General features: G+C 41.7%; 12 protein-coding genes across 12 annotated transcripts; 4 read left to right on the top strand and 8 right to left on the bottom strand.

The window, feature by feature from the left end:
• Window positions 1-305: 305 nt before the first annotated feature.
• On the top strand, window positions 306-1,508 carry PAS_chr4_0384 (Hypothetical protein; the record flags this gene model as incomplete). Its single annotated transcript, XM_002493766.1, has 1 exon — window positions 306-1,508. The coding sequence occupies one exon, from the start codon at window positions 306-308 to the stop codon at window positions 1,506-1,508; it is 1,203 nt and encodes a 400-aa protein (XP_002493811.1).
• Window positions 1,509-2,030: 522 nt separating this feature from the next.
• Window positions 2,031-2,555, top strand: PAS_chr4_0383 (Hypothetical protein; the record flags this gene model as incomplete). Its single annotated transcript, XM_002493765.1, has 1 exon — window positions 2,031-2,555. The coding sequence occupies one exon, from the start codon at window positions 2,031-2,033 to the stop codon at window positions 2,553-2,555; it is 525 nt and encodes a 174-aa protein (XP_002493810.1).
• Window positions 2,556-2,635: 80 nt separating this feature from the next.
• On the bottom strand, window positions 2,636-4,267 carry PAS_chr4_0382 (Mitochondrial protein of unknown function; the record flags this gene model as incomplete). The annotated part of the gene is made up of 1 exon (XM_002493764.1): window positions 2,636-4,267. The coding sequence occupies one exon, from the start codon at window positions 4,265-4,267 to the stop codon at window positions 2,636-2,638; it is 1,632 nt and encodes a 543-aa protein (XP_002493809.1).
• Window positions 4,268-4,450: 183 nt separating this feature from the next.
• On the top strand, window positions 4,451-5,050 carry PAS_chr4_0381 (uncharacterized protein; the record flags this gene model as incomplete). Its single annotated transcript, XM_002493763.1, has 1 exon — window positions 4,451-5,050. One exon carries the CDS (start codon window positions 4,451-4,453, stop codon window positions 5,048-5,050), a length of 600 nt encoding a protein of 199 aa, XP_002493808.1.
• Window positions 5,051-5,299: 249 nt separating this feature from the next.
• On the top strand, window positions 5,300-5,980 carry PAS_chr4_0380 (Hypothetical protein; the record flags this gene model as incomplete). Its single annotated transcript, XM_002493762.1, has 1 exon — window positions 5,300-5,980. The coding sequence occupies one exon, from the start codon at window positions 5,300-5,302 to the stop codon at window positions 5,978-5,980; it is 681 nt and encodes a 226-aa protein (XP_002493807.1).
• A 44-nt stretch (window positions 5,981-6,024) lies between these two features.
• On the bottom strand, window positions 6,025-9,549 carry PAS_chr4_0955 (uncharacterized protein; the record flags this gene model as incomplete). Its single annotated transcript, XM_002493761.1, has 1 exon — window positions 6,025-9,549. One exon carries the CDS (start codon window positions 9,547-9,549, stop codon window positions 6,025-6,027), a length of 3,525 nt encoding a protein of 1,174 aa, XP_002493806.1.
• A 242-nt stretch (window positions 9,550-9,791) lies between these two features.
• Window positions 9,792-11,105, bottom strand: PAS_chr4_0954 (uncharacterized protein; the record flags this gene model as incomplete). Its single annotated transcript, XM_002493760.1, has 1 exon — window positions 9,792-11,105. The coding sequence occupies one exon, from the start codon at window positions 11,103-11,105 to the stop codon at window positions 9,792-9,794; it is 1,314 nt and encodes a 437-aa protein (XP_002493805.1).
• A 128-nt stretch (window positions 11,106-11,233) lies between these two features.
• Window positions 11,234-13,048, bottom strand: PAS_chr4_0379 (putative type-III integral membrane protein of unknown function; the record flags this gene model as incomplete). Its single annotated transcript, XM_002493759.1, has 1 exon — window positions 11,234-13,048. The coding sequence occupies one exon, from the start codon at window positions 13,046-13,048 to the stop codon at window positions 11,234-11,236; it is 1,815 nt and encodes a 604-aa protein (XP_002493804.1).
• Window positions 13,049-13,334: 286 nt separating this feature from the next.
• Window positions 13,335-13,712, bottom strand: PAS_chr4_0953 (uncharacterized protein; the record flags this gene model as incomplete). The annotated part of the gene is made up of 1 exon (XM_002493758.1): window positions 13,335-13,712. One exon carries the CDS (start codon window positions 13,710-13,712, stop codon window positions 13,335-13,337), a length of 378 nt encoding a protein of 125 aa, XP_002493803.1.
• A 324-nt stretch (window positions 13,713-14,036) lies between these two features.
• PAS_chr4_0952 (uncharacterized protein) lies at window positions 14,037-14,744 on the bottom strand (the record flags this gene model as incomplete). Its single annotated transcript, XM_002493757.1, has 1 exon — window positions 14,037-14,744. One exon carries the CDS (start codon window positions 14,742-14,744, stop codon window positions 14,037-14,039), a length of 708 nt encoding a protein of 235 aa, XP_002493802.1.
• A 117-nt stretch (window positions 14,745-14,861) lies between these two features.
• On the bottom strand, window positions 14,862-15,533 carry PAS_chr4_0378 (uncharacterized protein; the record flags this gene model as incomplete). The annotated part of the gene is made up of 1 exon (XM_002493756.1): window positions 14,862-15,533. One exon carries the CDS (start codon window positions 15,531-15,533, stop codon window positions 14,862-14,864), a length of 672 nt encoding a protein of 223 aa, XP_002493801.1.
• A 61-nt stretch (window positions 15,534-15,594) lies between these two features.
• Window positions 15,595-17,032, bottom strand: PAS_chr4_0377 (One of six subunits of the RNA polymerase III transcription initiation factor complex (TFIIIC); the record flags this gene model as incomplete). Its single annotated transcript, XM_002493755.1, has 2 exons — window positions 15,595-16,950; window positions 17,003-17,032. The coding sequence occupies 2 exons, from the start codon at window positions 17,030-17,032 to the stop codon at window positions 15,595-15,597; spliced, it is 1,386 nt and encodes a 461-aa protein (XP_002493800.1).
• Window positions 17,033-17,173: the final 141 nt, after the last annotated feature.

The following is a 17,173-nucleotide window of genomic DNA, read 5'->3' as shown; positions in this document are numbered from 1 at the left end:
TATCAAGCATGCCATCTACCAAAATGCATAGATAAAGGGGATTGTACTCATGCACAATAGGCAATTTCATAAGTAATCAAAACGCTACTACCCCTTTTGACAAAACATCGCACAAAAATAGATCATTTACCAGCCATTTTTCTGTCAGCATAAAAAAAACCAGATCGCGATACCAGATCTACGCATGGCAAGCCCAGCCAGCCATGCAAATAGGAACCACATGAACCCAATGCTATATAAACCATGTTTGTCCTCCTTGTGAGGGCCAATTGCTAATCACTTGACTGACCCACATCACAAATAAAATGAAGTTCACTACTTTGATTAGCGTGGCCTTGCTGCCAATACTTTCTTTGGCAACTTCCGAGTTCCATTTCACCAACACTTCTTCCACTAACTTGATCAGTGCCAACCCTAACTCCCTTACAGAGTCCACCGTTTGTGAGTCATGTACTACAGATGTCACAGTTACTGAGACCAGTGCCAGCACGATTACTGCCTTGTCTTCAAGTGGCTCGTCTTCATCTGGCCTTGGTGGCATCGCCCCAGTTGTCACAGAGCACCCAGAGTCTGGATTCACAACCAGTACTTATTTGACTACCAGCTGCAACCTTGCCGGCTGTTCTACATTAACCACCGAAATAATTGGAGAACTATACACTACCACTGTCAATGGTAGGGAGGTTACCTTGACTCGTTATCGTCCAAAGCAGACTTCCACCCCTGCTCCTCATGCTACCACCGTTCCCGTGACTGAACAATCAACTGTCACTTTGACCACAACCTCATGCAAAGAGGACAAGTGTTCTGTGGTAACTGGTGAGTTTATTTCCACTGAAGTTGTTTCTACTGTTAGTGGTAATTTGGTTACTTTGACTTCGTTCATCCCATGTGAGACCACCACTGAATCAAAAGCTGCTCCATCCACCGTCACTTTGACTACGACAACCTGCGAGAGCGACAAGTGTAAGCCTGTAACTTCCAAGTACATTGCTTCAAAGATTGTCAGTACTGTCAACAGTAAGTTGGTGACCCTTACTTCGTTCATTCCTTGCGAGACTGAGACTACTAAGACTCCGGAGACTTCCAAAGTATCCAAGACTACGTACACCACCAAGATACATGGAGTTGAAACCGTTGTTACTACAATTTGCCCAGAGACTGAGACAACCAAAACTCCTGAGCCACCAAAGACCAAAACCACTGAAACTAGTAAGCCAGTTGTCCCAGAGACAACCATTGACGTGGTTCCTTCTTCCAAGACCGTTGAGTACATTGAGACTCCAAAGGTATCCACAGTTGTTTATGTCTCCTCTGTTTCCAGTACTCCAGTTACTTTCACCACGCATAGATCTTTCACTACTCCAGGTATTGTCGTTGTTTCAACCGATACGCCATCAACTACCCCACAAATTATTGTGAACACTGTTAATGCAGCTAGAGCCAACCTAGTTCCACTCGGATCAGGATTCGTTGCTGGTGTACTGGGAGCAATTATGATGATATAGCCGTGTGTCGTTGATTTACTTTGTATTATATAATAATGGGTACTGTGTACCGGCAATAAAAGAATGAGATAAAAACGGACGTAGCGGCGAAAGACGAGAGAAAAGGCTGACAATCTAATAGAGAAAAGAAAAAGAAGAACACACGGAACTATACCTAGCAAGATGACATTCTAGTCGAAAAGTCATGATATCTCAAAAGACATAAAGACCGAATCCTGCTTTGAGTATCAGCACAAGTCTCAGTTTTAGTGATCTTCTGATGTTAATCTTGCTTCCTTTTCCCCTCCACTCCTCCATTGAAGGGAAGGTGCAGTGAATAGAAAGCTGGTTTGTAAAGAAGAAAGGAAACCCCAAGGGCCAACGAAACTTCATCTGATGAACCTCGGTCGGTACACTACCACTTATCTTTTCGCAGTGGGGTGGTCGATAGTAAAGTTTTGATGCAGAGAGAGAAACTTTACTTAGGGTTACAGCAATTCAAACACACAACAAACCACCATTCAATTATGCTCTACACAAAACATGGGTCTTCGGTTAGATAATTCAGACAGCGATAGTGACGATGCGACCCAGCATCGGACGAAACGGGTTCGGATATCAGAAAGTGGAGATTATGTGCTGCCATACTCCAACAACCCCATTACCGCCAATAACTCCAATACGTCCAACGAATCACCAGCAAACATCCCTGAACAAAGTCCTCCGGTGAGGAATCAAATGACAGATATCATGAGCTTCGCTTACTTGCACGATAACTCAATATTTGTACAAAGGCTCCAGGAGCCAGCAGAGCTTAGGCGGAGTAATGCTATTAGATTCCGACATTTGTTACGACCTCCATTAATATTCAGAAGGACTGATGAGGTCAATCTTGGACCGGAAAGCTTTGATAACATATTTATGTCTGAGAAGAACAATGACTCTACCGATTTGCAGGAACAACGGGAGGAGATAAATCTTAAGGCTATCGAACATGGAAAGAATAAGTTTGGACAACGCCTGGCATCTGGCGTAGTGAAGAATGCTGGGGTTAAACGAACGCGGTAAGGAATATGGAGGATATGTAATGAACACAATTTGACATACATGGTGCACAGATTTATATAAGATTATAGGAATAAACTTGGCTATGTGACGGGGTTGTAAAGATTAGAGTATTCGCAAATGGATTGAAACCGGCAGAATCCACATTTTTGGGGTATTTCTGACTTTTCTATCGGCCGAGGAGGCCTCTGGCCAATTAGGAACTTGACTTTATCCTCCATGAAGGTATTAATTGCTTTGGGGTTGTATAAATAATTGGAGGTGTGAAAACACTCTCCGTCGGTATAGTACATGATTTTGGTATTTTGGGAGAGCTTTTTTGATATGAGGGGATAAAATTTGCTGATTAATGCTGTTATTGAACGGAGAGACAGAGGACGTTTCCATTTGGTGAATAATTGTTCGGTTCTCTGAAGAAGTGACGGCTCAAGAACCTGATAAAAGTCTTTGGGATTGACTTGAGACAAATCCCACGAGTAATCCGTGGATTGTTGGGCATGAAATGTGTCATACAACGAGTTACCAAGCAAATCGTTGACACAGATCTGTTCAAGCATTGTAATGATCCAAGGATTGTTTGCTAGCATGACGAGCCCTACTACTGGATCAACAGGCTCATCGACATCATAGCCTCTTTGAACTGAATCCGTAACCAATAAGGTGTAGGCCGTTTCATTAATTTGATCGACTGAAATTGGGGAATTGATTCCACTGACGTTCTCCCCACTCATTAGCCCTAGAAATTTACGATAAAGACCGATTTGGTATCGATGACCGATCAGTACACCTTTTGACTTTGTCACAATCGGTTTACCTCTAGTTTTAACGTCAATAACCGTAAGTGGTCCCTTTATCGAAGTTTCTAATAACGTGTTCAAAGAGTAGTTGTTTTGAATCCACTTTTCCTTCTCCAGACCATTGACGTACGATTCACTTCTCAGGTAATCCAAGTAGCCAGAAGCCAAAATAAACTGATCATTATAGCAAGGAGATTTTTGGTGGACAAACGCCAATTTTTGCAGATTATTCACGTCAATCAACTCTTTGGTTTCTTTATTGATTATCGCAGTCACTGCAAACTCCCTGGCCTTTCCAATGGTAAGTAAATCTATAAACCTGCTTATCAGATTCAACGTACGTTCGAAATTTTTCAACTGGTCCATCATGATTGGGGTGAAATTTTTTTGAATCTCTTTGGTGACATTAATTTCAGGTTTGTGAGTTCTATCTTCCAGAGACTTATGCTGTTCAGTCCCAGAGACCATAGCAGCACTGGGCGCTGCCCTGGAACAAGCATACGAGTCGTAATAAGATCTTAGTTCACACCAGGAATCTGTCAGCAACTGAGTAACTGAAATTTTAGGATTCATCGGTGCAGCTGCAGCAACATAAGGTGGAGGCAATTTTGGAATTTCTGAAGCAAGGAATGGCAAATACTTTTTCGAAGCGAACAACTCTAGCAAGTTCCTATTAACAGCTTCTGACTCTTTGTTAGCAATCTTGTAATACGAGTAGCGTATAGGCGAATTAGGGACAGACTTGTTCTTTGTAGGGAAGGCTCTAAGATTCTCCAGGAACTTCTGATAGACATCTAATTGAGGCTTAAGCTCTGGAAGTGATTCATTTTGCGGCGCTGCAAGTTTCTTGGTCAAACCCCCTAAGACTCTTAGCTTAATAGTCCGATTCACAAGAGATTGGGTTCCTTTCTCCAACATGAACTGATTGGTCTTCAGATGGTGCGATCCGACAAACGCGTGAGCAGGGTACAGAAAGCTGGTGAATAGACAATGGGATTGGCAACCCAAACAGATAAATGAAAGAGCTAGCAGTGAATTATTACCCACTGATGAAACGCAACACTATTATGAATGACAACCTCAGATATCTCCTGTGTGGGCATGAGAATACTCTTGATCTTTTTCGTCCCATCAGGCATCTTAGATCAACTTTTCCCTCGAATATCCATTCTTTCAACTTTGAGAGTCAATCTCACAAATTCTCCACTCCTGACTCCAAATCTTACTCTTTACAGCATGGTCAACGGATTTGATTTCTCCAAGATGTTCGGTCGAAAAGACCCAGAACTTGTTAGTAAAGAAGTTAAACAATATAATGAAAGACGGTTCAAGCAAATGGCTCTTTTCTACGGGTTCACAGTGGCCACGTTCATCTGCTCCAAGATTGCATACAGAGGCGTTATCAAAAGAAGATACGTTCCAAATTATTACCAGCACAACCATGTTGCTCCACCATTTTCATTCTACAGAGATGCCCTTAGTGCAGTATTCCATTCGACCTCCTTAGCTATTACTTCCTTAGGAATGGCCTCTACAGGGGTTCTATGGTATTATGACATATCAAGCGTTGCCGAGTTCAGTTTCAAACTTAAACAGGCTCTGGGTGGGCATGATAAGGAGCAAGAGCTGAAGAAGTTACCGGAGGATGAAACGGTCCAAGAAATACAGAACAGCATCAACTCTTATTTGGGAGATCGGTAGCACAGTAGTCTAACTATCATGTATATAAAAGTTTTGTAAATATAGACATACAGTGCTTATTCAACAGATCCCTCTGTGATGAGATGGGATTGACAATGATTTGTATAACTTTTTTCATGGACAGTGCAAAGCATAAAATTTCACCTTCTCAGATCTCAGCTTGCCTTCTAGTTGAGGGCTACCCAATCTCTCGTTCTTCCTAGACCGCGCCAAATTTCACCAGCATCTTTATTCCTCCTGCCTCCTCAGATGACACAACGAACGGCAGCTGAGTATAGAGTTCTCTACAACTTCTTGCTAGACAAATACCACAAAACGGAAAAGGAGTTCAAAGAGAACGTTGAAACTGAAGCCGAACTGAGACACTTTCTCCGATACAATACCCTGAGAAATGCTGCCATTCTGGACATAATCAGAGAAGTGTACCCTCAAGACGAAGACCAAGATGATATTGAAGATACAGAGAAACAAATAATAGAATCCATCTTGGAAAAGAAACCAGAGTTGAAAATGTTGGAATCGTTATTGGATGATGAAGTGGATCATCAAGATTCCACACTGGACAGTTTGATGGAGATCCAATTCAAACTCTCACCCGTCAACACATTCAATCCGGACGCTACCCTGGAACAAGATCAATATTTGGCAAGAATCAAGAACAAAATGGTAGTGAAGCTAATGAAAGATATCAAGATGCTCCCCCGTAACTATAAGGAGCAAGATGAGGTGAAAGAGACGGATATAACTGGTTATACCGTCGACACATCAGGGCTGAAAGTCCCTGCACTAGACATCGCTGAACAGACTCCTCTCACAAACACCCACTATTTAAAGATGACTAATCCTCAGATCTTTCAAGAAGATCCTGTTTCTAAGAAAAGAAAACTGGAGCCAGAAGAAGACATTGAGATTAAAAAAGTAAAAGAATAATCATTAAAAAGGCCTATGTACATTTTTACGCTTATAATAATGGTTTATGATAATGGGGGTGGAGTTCGATATAGCTTTTCCTTTTCCTTCAGCTTCTTTCTACTCCTCTTAGCACACATTCCCGCTAATTCTTGAGCTTTGAACAATTCCTGAAGGATGAACCTTCGAGCTCTGAGCCCGTAATTGTATTGTGCAAATAGTGCCATCACAATCAACAGCAAATTGGGATCCGTATCAAACAGTTCACTATATCGTGATTTTATTTTATTCAACTGATTGATTGATTTTTGAGGGTACAATATGATATTGATCAAGTTTTTGCAGATTTCAGATATTACTATCATGTTTTCAGGTTGCAAACTGGATCCGCTCCAAAAGCTTAACAAATCTTCATGTATCAGTGTATTAGAACGTTTTCTGTAGTGCTCAACTTCTTCCGTGACAAAAAATTTCGACAAGTCTGTGGGTAGACAAATTCCAATCGGGAGACCGTTAACTTTATCAAATACACTTTCCCATCCTTCATCATCGAGAATCTCGGCACCTTCCTTGGTACGTGCTATCAGCCCCAAAACATAAAAGCAAACACCTTTGACATTTATTTGAGTGCACGTCTCTGCTCGTTTTATTATGTCTTCCACGATGTTGCTACTTTGGAGTAATCTAAATCCCAAATGATGACTGCAAATGAAGCCAATTGACCACAGAGAGGACTTCAATAGTGTTAATAAATCAGGATCACATTCATCTATCTTTTCCCATCGAAATTTTTGGACAAAGTCAGTGCAGTTCCTGACCACTCCCGAATTCTTCAGTTTCAGAGCACCTTCTTCTGTTCTGACCATCTCACCATAAAGATGAAATGGAACTTTCGTATATAGGATCTTCTTGCTCTTAGTAGAAGAGTATGAATCAATGAAAAGATCGTGCTTAAGAATCTCTTCAACTCTACCTACAAAAGACAGACTCTCTTTCGTAATCCAGTTTTTGAGACTATCGTCAATAAATCCGAGGTCATGCAAATAATTGTAACCTTTGGATATTGAGAATACTTTCCTCAGCAATGAATCAGCTTTCATCTTGAATAATATGCTAGGTTCTGGTTGAGTTTCAACAAATTTTTCAATCTGTGCTTTACTCGTGGCATAATTGTCCACTTCTTGAATGGCCAGGTTAGCAATGTTTTCCTGTGGATCGTACATTTGGTTGATAAGAACCTCTATGAAAAACTCTTGAGCTTCTTCCTGTGTGTGCAAAAGCTCAACAATCAATTTTGTGCAAAATAATCTAAATTTCTCAGTTGCACTGATGGCTATCTTGGTCAATATCTGCTGCATTGTATGTGATATATGGTAATCATTTTCTTTCAGAATTAACTTCGTTAAATCCTCCCTTTCGGCTGAGGAATCTGTAATTATATCATAAAGTCGCAAAAGGCCAACTTCGCTCAATAGCTTGACTGACTTTGCCGTTCTTGACAGCACCCCTATAATGCTGAAATAACCATAGGTCATAGATGTACGAATCTTTATTGCTGAAAATATTGAGTTGGAAGTTTTTGATGAGGCCAACGTTGTCTCCTGGGCCAAGCAATCGGACACTTGTGTTAGTAGGTCTGATTCCCTTAGATAGTTAAGACCTTCATCACTCTTTATGAGGGCTTCCATTAATTTGCACCCAATAGTAAGAAATTTTTCATTAGTCTCTAAACGTTTCAACTTGGAGAACCTGTATTTTAAAGGTCGATAAAATGACATTATCCGTTTCAAAAACTTGGTGGACTTTATAGTTTCTTCAAGACGGGTGGGATTCTGCAATGGGCCTTCTATCAACTGACTCACTAAACCCCAGTCCCATTTCGTGTAATCCTTCTCGAGCAGCACGTTCGTGTCCATAAGTTTTTGTCTCAAAACTAAAGGATCGTCCGCTTTTAGTGGACATTGATTACAAGTTTTGGGAATTTTGAGATCTTTGAGACTAATTTTCGAACCGATTCTATCAGGTCTAAACTGTACCTCCAATAGCTCGTACTTAGCAGGTAACTGGTTCATGTCAGTATAGCCCAAAGGAACAAGTGACCTGTATATTTCATTCAAGGCATAATTTTCAGGCAAAAGGTTTGAACCCAGCACTAATAGCCCAACTATCAAATCCTTAGCTGCGGTAAAGAGTTCTAGTTCTTTTCTTGTCTTAAAAATTGTGGCATCCTCAGTCAAACAATCCAGCTTGTATAATAATCCTTTATCTAAAAACAGCCTCAGAAGTAGAGCTAGTCCATGATTGGTGATATCGGACGCAATTCCATAACTTGTTTGCCGATCTTCTTTATGAGATACCGAGGGATGTGGATAAACTTCCAGTCGAAAAACATCAGATAAGATATTTATAATCACCGAGCAGACGTCTACAGCCCTATGATCCAAGCAATCTAAAAGATTTTGCACCAAGTTGCAATCTTCCTGTCCCACAATATATATTCCGGGCAAAACTTTCAAAAAGGTGGTCACAAGATAACCTGTATGATTAAGCAGTTTTAGATCAACACGGTGATTTCCCTCCGCAAGCCTCACTCGATGTTCAATAAAAGGAGCCACCAATAACGAAGGGTCAAAGTCATAAAGTACAATTTTCCTAGTGCGGGGCGTGTCGATCATCTCCAGAAGCCACAGCAGACAACACTCAGAGAAATCAGATGTCCCACTCATAAGGGATTTGATGATATACTTGAAGGAATCTGCCTCGTACATTAACTTGGGAAACAAGAAGCCAAACTCACAGACAGTTTCCAACACTATGGGGTAAAATGGATCTTCTTCGTGGTCTAGAATGGCTAATAACGACTTTATGATGTTAATATTGATAAATATGATATTCTTGTCAATTTCAGCTATCGCTCTGATTAGCTTTAGAGCCTCTGATTTCTCCATGGAATTTTTAGCCTCTTTGGATAGAGATATGATCAGAAATAAATCCAGTCTAATGTTGTTGAAAAGCTCCAGAGTACCTGAATCCAGCAGGATATATCTGGATATTCTATAGGCAGATACAATCACCTCTGATTGAGGGTTCAATAGTAATGCCTGAATCCTACTTCCAAACGGAGCTAACGACAATTCTGTCTTCAAATAAGGGTGCATCTGAAACACGGACACCAATGCGTTCGCATTCTCTATTATCGATTTATTATCTAGATTCTGATTGCCCATCTCCTGTAATATACCACTGATTGCAAACGTCGGACTTGACCCTTCGAATTTGCTGTCTAGTGGAGAGAACACTAGCGATTGTGTTGATTTTGTATCAATTTTTTTGAGCCCTGTGGATTCATTGGACAAATCAAGGCTCAGAGAGTCAATTTTGCTCTCTATGTCTTTGATGCTCTTCTCAATCTCTGCTAATTTCGTATTATTTATTGTCTGTGTGCTAGCTAGTCGAAGCCTGTTCAACTTTCCTTTCAACGCCTCAAGTGTATCGGCATCATCTGAGTCATCGTCGGCCAGGAAATTTCCCGAATTGTTTCTTGCCCGTGAAGATTGAAATACAATGCCCAGACTTTTGGAATTGGACATTTCTCCCCTCGTGATTGTGACCTATTCTCAGATGGGGTTCCACCTGGTATGATGATAATTGAAATAAGTCCACAGATAACCACTTTCGAGCTACCTCGGGATCCTAAAAAATTACTTAGACGGAGCCGACTCACCTCCTAATCGCCGTGGAAGGACCTACGAGTTTGTCTGTGTTTGCTTCTATTTTCTACAGTTCAGCTATATATATACCCTGCATATTTACATCATCGTGTGTAGTTATTTTATTCGTGTGTATTCACTGGTGAGAGGTCGGAAAGTTCGAACTCTTCATCAGCCAATGTGTACTCTCCGTTACTGGCAAAGTCTGAAGTAGCAAGTTTCAGATATAATTCCAGAATTAACAAGAACCATAACTGAATCATAAAAGCAGCGCCGGATACTACCAAAATGTACGAAGAATGGTCGGCTCCGAGATCCTTGACCAGTTGGAGCTGTTCTTCTGTGGCACCCATGAAAAGTACACCTGCTTCTACCAAAGCAAAAGACGGGAGGTATTGGAAAGAGTGGACTTTTGAATCATGACGCTTGTCTCTTAAAACAAACGAAATCTCCACTATTCTGGCTAATCCGCCGCCGATTAGAGCCAACCCAAAAAATGAATGAACTTTCGTGCTAATCTGTAGCTTCTGCACATGTTCTGCCATTCCATAACCCGTGAACATTAAAAGTAACGCAGGAATGTAAGATCGTTCCCCATTTCTAGTTAACCAGAGCCCTAAAAGGCCCCCACACCACCAGATTATTCCCATGGAAGTGTGTTGATAGTCACCATGAGACCATGCTTCACGGCCCCAGCGATGTTCGGTGAAGGTATTAACACAACCCCAGGCAGTCATCAACAGAGAGTCAAAAAATTCTTGACTGTATCCGGTCTCTCTTAGTCGCAGCCACGGTATCACAAGCACTAGTAGAAGTATGAACCCATACCAAATAAATGAGCTCCCCATAATTCCATGAGCTATACATTGCCCGGTACTTCTTCCTCTGCAAAACCCGAACAAAGCTACGGGAGCCAAACAAACTTTCACCCAACCGACAAGCACAACGAAGACAGAAAGAGTCTTGTACACACGCCTACTAGCTGTATGTCCTAACGCGCTCAGCCATTGGTCACTCTGTTTGTTCCGTAGCAGAAACTCACTTCCGTTTGTCAGCGATCCAAAAAATACAGTGACACAATAGAGAATTGCAAGAACCCACCCAGTGCCCACTGAGGTTCTATTTTCCACTCCATCGCTATCGGGAAACGATAATACTAAGACTTCGAATACTGCGTAGCAAGCGCAAATAATTTGCATTATGCTCGATACAACATAACGGTTGGCAAAGCAGTAAGCCGCTGATACAGAAGGTAACATAAACAGTAAAGCCAACGATAAAAGCCAATGGAATGTCTTCGACCTTGGATTAATCGGATGGAATTCCTTAGGAGCGCTCATGTCCATGTGGGAATCATGGTCGTCGTCTGCAGTCACCAAACCAACGAAGCAAAGAGCCACGAGCGTTAAGCCGCAGCTTCTGTTCAGTCGTGTCATCAACCACCAGAGTACTTTTTGGGTCAATTGCTTCGTTTCCAAGAAAAACAACACACCGGATTTATCTGGACTTGTGAGACGGAGCGGTCAGCATATTTTATAGAGATATCACGTGATACATATGAAATTCACCAGCCTTCAGTACCATTGAAACCAGTGCAGCCGACCATCATGAAGAACTTGTAGTACTGGCGCTTTGAGATGTTTTGGACAAAGTTCCAAGCTGATGTCAGACGACCATCGATGCAGGAACCAGCATCGTAAAAATTGTCTGCTCCAGAACCGTCAAAAGCGTGTCTGAAGAAATCGGTCAGTATGATATCGCAGAGCTTTTCGACACTTCCAAATTGGGATTCAATGTGTGTCTTGATGAACTTATCCTTGACGGCTTCATTCAATTCGTCGATGCAACGGTCGATCGGTATTAGGATTTGGGGAACCTGGTTATACTTATCCAAGAAAAATAAAGCATTTGGAACATCACGATCTCCGGTATGAACCACTTGGGAGCCAACCCATCCGTTGCATTTACGTTCACATTCACCCAATATCTTATACATTGCTCTGGAAACTTTAGGACAGGCCTTAACTCTGTGTAGTCCCTGACCTGTAGATTGCATGTGGTATTGCTGTGGGGAGAACAGGTCATCATCGGCCAAGGACCAAAGATGTATCATTTCTCTCATTATGTGCGACCATAACTGTAACGACTGGAACACGTATTGATATTGTTTTTGATGGTTATGGGACAGTCTTGCTCCGCCTTGGCCAAACTTAATGCCCAGGGAGTATTCATTGGAGAGGTTTTCAAACTTCGACAATCTAGTTATCATCCGAAGAATAGGTTTTCTATTGGCGTTAGTATATGCATTGAAGTCGCCAATAGAATAAAGCACCTGTCTAATCTCTTCCTTGGTGAACCCTTTTGATGAGGAGTAGGTTGAAGCTATTTTTTCTATTGACCTCTCTTTCAGTTTGATATCTCTATTGATTTGATATCTCGATCTGTTGCCGGGAGAAATCTCAGCCGTAGCATATATTATGCTTTCATCGTCAAACATTTTGAACACCTGGGGGTCGTCTCTTGAAGAAAGGTATCTCTCTACAGTTTGGATTGGTTTGTATAGGTTAAATTCCAAATATTCTTCGATTTGGGGAAGCTTGGAATCCATCACCATGTAACACAACTTACCGAAGGTGTCTCTCATCTTTTCTGGATTCATGATCTTGTACCGACGACCAATTTCAAAAACTTTCTGATACCATTCAGCGTTATCTGCAAACTCCTTCTCCACAATCAATTCCTGTCCCAATTTAAGGTCAGACGCGACGACCAGACCAGCAAGAATAGAGCACATTTCTTTCAGCTGAGACACAATCCGCTTGGCCTTGGAGGTATGCGATAGTATGTCTACCTTATCAGTGTACTCAGAAACGTGCAACGAAGCCTCCAGTAATCTCAGCAACTGACGCTCTTGATGGGTTAATCGCAAAGGAATGTACGAAATGTTCTTCTTGATTCCACTCATGATCACTTTCTCTATGTTTTCTTTCTCTGGATTAGAGGAGTCAGGAACGATTTCGTCTTCTTCATCGTTCTCAGAACCGTTCGCATTTTCCAAACCACTTCTACCGGTGATATCTTGTGACATATTAGAGATCTGAGGAGCATCTCCATTCGAATCGGGTAAAACTTCTTCCCTCTTATGGTTTTTTCTCTTTCCTTTACGATGAATCATCCCAAAACATGGTTTACAAAAATTCTCCGAGCAGGACACACAAAAAATCTCTGTCGGCATATCTGAGCACTCGACACAGAACTTCGAGTCAACTTCATCTTCATTCTCCGCCTGTGACTCCAAATTGTTTTCTTCGTTCTGCTCTTGGACCTTTAGTTCTTCGGTGTCCAAAACTTCAGCTAAAGACCGTTTGCCATTACTCATTGTCGAATTAGTAGTTAGTTTTGTAGGAACACTAGCATGAATTTGATGTTGACAATTCGAGGGAATGAACGTAGCCAGGAATGGATTAAGATCTAATAAAAGACTCACTGTTTCACGCTGTCTATTACCTATTGAACGCCTAGGCTCATCTTATGCTGTGCTCTCTCATTCCGTTGCGTGCCACCTCCCTTGGGTAACCATTTCGGCCGATTTAGGTAAATTTTTCAATCCTATACAATAAATAAATAATTATTAACCAAAGTAAGTCTACACTAATCTACAAGCACTACTGGTTGAAGAAATAGTATGCAACACCAGCCAATATAGCAACAAGCACCGCCAGCAGCAAGTTGTTTGAAGAGCCTGAGTCCTCAGCAGTGCTGGCAGAAGACACGGATGCCTTAACAGGTGCACCTTCAACCCGTCCCAACAACAATTTTGCCAGTATCTCGTGAGCATCTTCAGAATGCCCAATGTCATCGAAAGGTTCAGTGGCATCAGCTCCACCACACTCCAAGATGACTTCCTCTCCACCAGGATGTTCCTCTATGTACGAGGTAACGTCGTAGACCTTACCATTGTAAACTATCCAACAGTCATCATTGGCCTTGTGTTGTTCGACTTCTTCGAATGTGAAAACCTTGAGTTCTTCTTCTTCAGACATGGGGGTCTTACTGTCGGTGTTATCTACTCTTTGTAGGGTGATTTTTTTTGGCAGATCGTGATTTTTTTTACGAAGGAAACGAGTTTGGGAAGCGTGTTCCACCCAGAAATTGTGTAATTGTTGGCTCCAAATGAAACAGTTGGGTTTGATAAAGATTCCGATTAACTGAGGACATTGCAGAGCGTTTATCGGATATGATCCTTCCGACTTCTTATCGTCTGCTCTAGCTGATTGATAATTGGTCTTTTTATCTGTTCTACAGGAACTACCGATCTTGCTCTATTACTGTACAAATTTTAAACCTATAACCAGCCTGAAGCCGAACTAAGCAGTAGTCGATTTAAGCAGCTTATTCAAATCAAAGTTTATGCCCAACTCCTTCAGCTTAGCTTGCTTCTCCGCACGCTTGGCCTTGACAGCTTTTTCAAACTCCTTCCACCCCTCAAGAGTCTTAGGTCTGTCATTCTCCAATTGATTAATAGTGTTCCATGGAAGACGGACAAACTTTTGGTTGGCACCCTTGAACAATTGCGGATGGATTTTCTCTTTCGGCAAAACTTCAACTTTCAGAAGGTTACCGAGCAACAGATAGTTGTTCATGGTTTCAGCAGCTACCTGACCGGCCCTTTTCGTGGCAAACTCAATATATCCATAATGTTTAGAGTTGGCAGTGATCTTGTTTCTTGAAAGTCTGAGTCTAGTGATATCTCCAAATTGAGAAAAGTATCTTCTCATCTCTACTTCGTGAAATCCATTTGGAATGTTACCAACGTATAAAACACTTTTGCTGGAAATTTCAGGCTTATTCTCCTCTTCGGCAGATGGCTTTATATCTTTGCGCACTGTGTGACTTCGTTCATTCTGTGATGTACTCTTGGCTCCCTTTTTCTGCTGAGCTCTGTGAGCCTTCTTTGGAGCTGGTTCGTTGAAATCTTCGTTTTCTGAATCAGAAGAGCTTGGCAACTCAAAATGCTCCTCTTTGGTGGCCTTCGATGACCCATTTGATTTACTTCTAGAGGTCCTTTTAGCCATTTTGTAAATCTCTTAATGGATGCCTTTCAGAAAAGAATCGATAAGAGTATTTTTTTTTTCTCACTGGAAAATTTGATTTCTGTAAAGGAGTCACGTGAAAATGAAGACCCAACGTACTCAAAGCGACACATCCAAACCGTGACATATGGTCCTGAATGTACTAGTGAATGGCAGTCCCACAACGTTCATGTAATCCCCAATGACTCCTTTCATGAATAGCGCTCCGAACCCCTGGATTTTGAATCCGCCAGCTACTTTGGAACCTTCTCCTGTATTGATATACGCATCTATCATAGCATCTGTAGCATCCTTATCCATGATGATCTCTGTGGATTCAGTGAAAGTTTCCTGTGTGTACTTCATACTGGAACCTTCACCCTTCACAATTAACAGTACGACTCCACTAATCGCACGCACAGGATGAGGTGAGTCACGACAAGTTTTTATAGCATTAAAATGTTCTTCTCGGTTGCGAGGTTTTTCAAAAAGTGTTCCATTCACCTCAACGACAGTGTCGGCTGCCAAAATAAGATCCACCGACTCTCCTTTATTTTTGATTGCTTCGAAAACATCCCTTCCCTTGGCGATTGCAGTATTTAGAACATAGTTTTCTGGTGTGTGTTGTGACTTATCCAGATCTTCTGGAAAGTTGGATGCTATAATTTCCACATCGGTAAATCCCAAGCTGTTGAGAATTTCCAATCTTCTAGGCGAGGTGGAAGCAAGAACGAATCGTTTACCCTTTAGGGCTTCATATACGGGATGATTGAATGGTGCAATTTCTGTCATATTGATGCTAAAAAGAGAGTGAGCGAGTTCTTTGCTGATTGCCCGGTCGCGTAACCTGTTATCAGGGCGTGTCGGCTCTTTCATTCTGTCTATGCTCTTCATCAACATGATCCGCCAAGTTCAATACTTCGCTCAAAAATGTCGTTCCCTTCTCTGACTTGATTCTCAAGTCGGACATTTCTTGGTCTGCCGTAACATCAGGATTCTCCTCCTTTCTCTTTAGTTTGCCAGCAGTCAATTGGATGCGGTCATCTACTTTAGCAACTAGCTCTCCACTGTCATCATATATCATCTCTGTTCCGTTTACTTTGACCCAGCGACCTTGGAAAATCGACTCATTGATTTGAATCAAGGGTTTTGAAGTTTCCAGTCCAGACATCTGGAGTACAGACGTTGGCTCAATATTGGACATCAAGGAGGTTTCCAATTGTTTTTGGAAGACAACGTCAGGATCCTCCTTACCTTCTTCTGAGTCGTCATCCTCCCCTCCTTGATCACCTCTTTCAGTCTTTGGCTCTGATCGCTTTTTCCTTGCTTTTGGAGCCAATGGCACATCAAAGGGATTTGCAAGAGTGGAATGTCTGGAAGAAGGCAGTTCCAAGGTAAAGTAAACGTCTTCATACTCATCATCCGAAGTTTCTTCCAACTTTTTTTTGGCCTCCGCTTTTTCTGCGGCTGCTTTTCTGCTGGCAATATCTTCATCTGATCCAGCTTCAAATCCACTTGTGAAATTCCAGTTCATTTCTGTGCCATTCGTCAAAAAATCAGTCATTCCATTCATCTTGAGTTCCCATTGGGAACTGTTTAGGGTCAACTTGGATAAAGAACATGACCCAGTTTGGATTGTCTCGTAAGAGTCAACTCGATCCTTTGGTTTCAAGTTATCTCTTACTGAATTGTATCCTAATAAAGACATAATTAAGGCAATCTTGGTAGCTGCATGGGTTACAATGAGCAAATTTTCTACCTGAGGCTGGACTTTCTCCAGTTGTGGTATAAAGTTTCTCCAAAATTCCTGACATCTTGCCAATATTTCATCTTCTGATTCACCTAGAGCTGAAGGGACAACTCCACTGATATCCGCAATATCGGTCTTTAGCCGTTTTGGAAAGAATTTTGACAAAGCATCGACAGAGGCAGGTTGAGGAATAGTAGGTCTATCTTTCTTGTACCATTCCCCTACACCTCGATCCAAGCAGATGTCGATGTCCAATGACTCTGCAATGGGTTGAGAAGTTTCGATACAGCGGTAAAATGGAGATGTCAAAATCATATCCGGCTTCGGATCTATGGACACTAAGTAGGAAGCCAATTGGTGGGCTTGTTCGATACCATGCTCTGCTAGTGGAGAGTCTGAGTCAATGCCAGTGGGACTTACTGGGTGCGGAGGAGGCAACCAATTCGATCTAAACCCGTGCTAAACGGTTAGTTGTTCGGCTAAGTTTTTAAGGATAATAAAAGAAGCTTACTCTAGCAATGAAAATGTTTTTAAGGGCCATAATATTATGAAAGGATGGCTGTTATGCTCTTTTGTTTGGACTTTGTCTATAGCGTAGTGGAGAAGGATTACATCCTTCCAGAAGGAAGACTCGCGCCCTTCTTTGCCTAAACATCTTTCTCAACTTCTCGTTCTAGATAAA

Source organism: Komagataella phaffii, chromosome 4 (genome assembly GCF_000027005.1).
Source record: "Komagataella phaffii GS115 chromosome 4, complete sequence".
In the NCBI taxonomy this organism is placed as follows: domain Eukaryota; kingdom Fungi; phylum Ascomycota; class Pichiomycetes; order Pichiales; family Pichiaceae; genus Komagataella; species Komagataella phaffii.
Note: the sequence above shows the minus strand (reverse complement) of the source record. Positions and strands in the feature narration are given on the sequence as shown.